Source organism: Ochotona curzoniae, unplaced genomic scaffold (genome assembly GCF_017591425.1).
Source record: "Ochotona curzoniae isolate NIBS_2020 unplaced genomic scaffold, NIBS_Ocur_1.0 scaffold_4937, whole genome shotgun sequence".
Classification (NCBI taxonomy): Eukaryota; Metazoa; Chordata; class Mammalia; order Lagomorpha; family Ochotonidae; genus Ochotona; species Ochotona curzoniae.
In genome coordinates, this window is record NW_024467126.1 from 4003856 (window position 1) to 4008033 (window position 4178).

Consider the following 4178-nt stretch of genomic DNA (forward strand, 5'->3'; position numbering starts at 1 on the left):
TTTTAAACCTCACCGGCCCTGCCTCTTCCATCTCGGCTCCAACGACAGGGGTTACATGCGTAAAATATATAAAGAAAAATATAAGGTTACTCCACGGCCACGCACTGCGACAGCTGGCCGCGAATATTTTCGCCATGATTACCCTTACTAAAAGTAAAGCGCAGAGGGTAAAGATAGCTCAAATGTGACAAGGTCCCAGAGAGACGCAACAAGGCGATCTGCGGCCCGCTTCAGTTACAGATGGAAAAGAAAAAAAAAAAAAAAGTCCCGGGGAGCCGGCTCGGGGCTCCCGGTTGATTTCCAGCGTTCATGAGGTAGAAACTCAAGGCCCGATAAGCAGCTTGCGTCTGCCCACACGCACCCGCATCCCGCATTCCGAGATCGCGCACAGCCAGACACTGAAACAGAACTCTTGATGTTCCACCAAGTGGCTGGGGTCAGCCACGCGCGGGGGCACGACGGTGTCCACTGGAAACAGCTTCATGTCAGTCCACTGCGAGGATGACGGCACGGGAGGCAGTCCGTCCAGAGAAAGGGGTGCGCATCGGCACGTGGGGTTGGGTTCCTGAAGATGGAGTGCAGAAGTGGAACCGAAGCAGCGGGCGGCCTGCAGGGACGTGGCGGGAGCGAGCGGGCCACTGGAGGGGTGGGCCAGGCGAGAAGGGGCTGGCTGAGCGGGGCCCAGGGCAGGCCCTTCCCAGGGCTGGAGTCCCGGAGTCGCTGTTTTGGGGACAAAACACGGAATAGCAGCAAACGACTCTCCGGTGGAAGGTTCCTCCAAGGTCATATCCGGAAACGCAGTCACATCACGTCGCGGTCATTTTATTGTCTTTTTTTTCCCCCCTCAAAATACAAAACACACCCAACAGACCCATAAATAATTTGGTGGCAATATATACACATTTAAATAATTAATTTAAATATCGTACAGGTCCTCCTGTGTCCGATTCTCCAGCCAGGCAAAGTTCGCCAAGGCAGCCCGCCGCAGCGGCGTGGCGTCACAGCCTGGGCAGGAAGTGAGTGACCTTCATGGTGGGCGACACCCGGTTCCCTTTCTTGGTCTTCCCATTCTTGCTCAGGGCGATGAACATGCCAGGGTACCTGTGGGCCTCGTAGGCGTTGTAGTTGTTGGGCAGCAGTATCTCCTTGAACTTGCACTGTTCGTTGAAGAAGGGCTGGGAGGGAACACGCAGGTGGTCAGCTCCGGCCGCTTGGAGTAAGGGCTGGGGGCTTCAGGGGACCGCGGGGTGCCTTTCTGTCCCAGCCCAGGGCTCCCTTGGACACTCCCAACGGAGAAGGGACATGGTTGCCCCCTGGCACCTGTGCCACAGGGAATCCTGCAGCTGGACAGACCCTCGCCCCCCGGGGGGGGCAGCAGTGACTCATCGGCCTGCGTAGTGCCCACCCCAGGGGATGGCAGCATCGGCGGGTGTCTGGGCTGGCTCTAGGCCATCTGGCTACAATTGGGTACTTTGAAGGGCCTAGAGGTGGCCCTCCTCCAGCTTGCTGTCCCACTGCCCCTTGGCAGCTCCAGGTGGGTGGGGGGGGTAGCCACATGACCCTCTGCGTCCAGCACTGCCCGGCCTGACCCGTGCGGTACTCACCGAGCCGTAGAGCTTTCCCTTGCTGTTCATGGCCACGAAGAACCGGCTGGCCACGCCGAATATGCTCACCACGCCCCGCTGCACCGGGGACAGCTCCAGCAGGCCTGGGGGCGGGACGCATGTCACCCTTGGGGCAGGTGACCCTCGGCCCACACAGCCCCTTGGATTGGTGTGCCTCTGTGGGGAACTCACTGTTTGGGAGGTGCGGATGGGGGAGCGGGGAGGAGGGCGGGTCCCGGGATCCCCCGGTGCAAGTTGCTCTGCCACGCACCCACCAAGGGCCCTGGGGGTCGCGCAGGAGAGGGCCAGCTGGTAGAAGGAAGGGGAGACCGCGCCCAGTCCCGCACCGGGAGAGGGAAGGCTGCAGCCGGCCGCGTGGCCCGGGCCCCCGCGGACGCCGCGCGCTCTGTGCCCACGGACGAAGGCGCTGGAATTTGTCAGCCAGAGCCCGGGCACTTCCGAGGGCGGGGAGGCGGGGCTCGGCTGCAGGGGCGGGTGCCCAAGAAAGAGCCGTGCGTGTGCGTCTGGGACCCAGACCGGAATCTGAGTCGGCCCGGGTCCCAGGCCGGCAGGCAGGTGCCTGTCCGGCGCCTCCGCGCTTGGCTGCGCGAGTCGGAAGCGGCGGCCGCGACCCCGTTCGCCCGGCCCTCCCCACTCACTGTCGCTGGTGTCGGCGTGCACGCCGCCGATGCGGCCGTCGGGGAGCACCTGGAGGTGGAAGCCGATGCCCACGTTGCAGTAGAGGCGCCGCAGCCGCTTGATGCCCAGCAGGTAGTCTCCGGCGCCGCTTTGGACCGTCACCTCCTTGGGTTGTACGGCCACGGGCAGGCGCGCCAGCGAGCGCGCCACCAGGCTCTCCCAGCGGAGCTCCAGCTCGGCCTCTAGCGTGTCGTTGGGTGCGGTGGGTGCGGCGGTGGCCCCTCGGCCGGCCCAGGGCGCCAGCAGGGCCAGCAGGACGGCCGGGAGCAGCGCCGCCGCCGCGGCCGTCCCGGGCCCCGCCATCCGGGCGGCGCGCGGGGCGTGCGTCCGTCCCGGGGTCCGTGCGCCGGGGATAGCCGGGGAGCCGAGCCTTGGGAGCGGACGGCCGGGACCGGGGCAGGGCGGAGAGAGGAGACGACGAGCGTCGGGGTCCCCAGGCGCCGGGCGCTACCTCGGCTGCATGGAACGGAGGGCGGCGGCGGGTGGGGACCCTGCGCAGCAGTGCGCGCCTCCTGACGCGCCTGGCAGCTCTGGGCTCTGGCCGCGATATATATAGCCGGGCGCCCCCTCCTACTCGCCTGCGCCCGCGGGGGGCCGTCCGCGTTCGCTGGGCGCCCGGGGCGCTGTGGTGCTCGCGGCCGGTCGCAGGCCGCCTGCCAATCAGGGCCGGAGGAGGGGAGGGGGCCGGGGCCGAGTGCAGCCAGTGCCACCTGGAGGGACCCCGGCCCCCACCCTAGGCTCCGCCCGGCTCGCCGGCCTGTGCGTCCCGCCCCTCGCGTCTCCTCCCGCCTCGCCTCTCCAGCCCAGCGCGCTCTCCCTCTCCTAGCTGGGCGCTGCTTGCCCCGCTTTCCTAACTCCGGTCCGGGCCGTATCCCCTGCCTCTTTCGGGTTTTCCCAGGAATCCTGTTTCTTGACCGCCCCCAGAGGACTGGCCTCCGGGTAGGAGGTGGCCACCGACAGGCGGCACCACTGGGGACTGGCTGGGCAAGGGCTGACCATCCCCCCCCCATTCCCCAACTCCCGGACGGGTGTGGACTTTGGGGTGTGGAATCTTGGCCCACCTGATGGGGGCCCATTTGTGCGGGAGTGGGTCACCAAGTAGGGGCTTCCTAGGAAGTGAAGGGGCGGGGTGCTCTCAAGGAGACCACACAGCCCTGCACCCGAGGCACCCCCTCCCCATGCACCTAGCCGGCGGCAGGTGCAGGTCGCACGCGCCGGCCGTCCACCGTGCCCCTTTGGTTCCACAGCAGGAATATTCCCGCGCTGCAGCCCGAGGCCCCGGGCTAACAGGGATCCCCTCCCCCTCCGCGGGGCCTGTTAGGGGCGGGCTCACCCAGGTGTGAAAATGCCTGTTCTTTGTGGTACCTGAGGAGCCTGGCCTGTCACCTCCCAGCAGCCCCGCCCAGCCGCAGCCGCAGGGGGGCTTGGAGTCCACCCCACCCCTTACTGCCGCCCCCTCCCCCTCCAGGCTCCCTCCTCAGCCTCTCCCACCTCCCACCCCAGCCCCGCCAGAGCAGTCCTGGGACAGGGGACCTGGGAGGCTGCAGGTGTCTGCCCTGGAGCCCAGGCCACACCGGACCCCCTTCCTGCTGAGGGAGGGCCTCTTCAGCCTGCAGCTGCTTGGAGCGGCACCTGCCCAGCCTCCCAGGGCAGCCTGCCCACTCACACGGTAAGAGGCAGCTTGCTGATGGACTAAGCCGGCTTCTCACGTGGCCTTGCACAAGTCCTGGTCTGTTCTGTCATCCTTGTTTCAACCAAACAGCATGGCCAGACCCGCGTCCCCTGGCCTGGACCTCCCCTCTGTAGGACACAGACCTGAGAGCAGGCCCCCCAGGCCTTTCCCAGCTGGGTGACCCTGTCTGCCCCGGCTCCTAG

The 4178-nt window shown here is 66.5% G+C and overlaps 1 protein-coding gene across 1 annotated transcript; it reads right to left on the minus strand.

The window, feature by feature from the left end:
- Positions 1-865: 865 nt before the first annotated feature.
- FGF4 (fibroblast growth factor 4) lies at positions 866-2606 on the minus strand. Its single transcript, XM_040970667.1, has 3 exons — positions 2264-2606; positions 1605-1708; positions 866-1175 (listed from the first exon to the last, which is right to left on the minus strand). Exons 1-3 carry the CDS (start codon positions 2604-2606, stop codon positions 999-1001), a joined length of 624 nt encoding a protein of 207 aa, XP_040826601.1. The 3' UTR covers positions 866-998.
- Between the last annotated feature and the right edge of the window lie 1572 nt (positions 2607-4178).

Excerpts from the sequence above, each read along its gene's own strand:
- FGF4 (XM_040970667.1), bottom strand. The coding sequence starts at position 2,606 with ATGGCGGGGCCCGGGACGGCCGCGGCGGCGGCGCTGCTCCCGGCCGTC. Across the intron at positions 1,709-2,263 it reads GCACGCCGACACCAGCGACA|GCCTGCTGGAGCTGTCCCCG; the intron begins GTGAGTGGGGAG and ends TCCCGCCCCCAG. Across the intron at positions 1,176-1,604 it reads AGGGAAAGCTCTACGGCTCG|CCCTTCTTCAACGAACAGTG; the intron begins GTGAGTACCGCA and ends GTTCCCTCCCAG.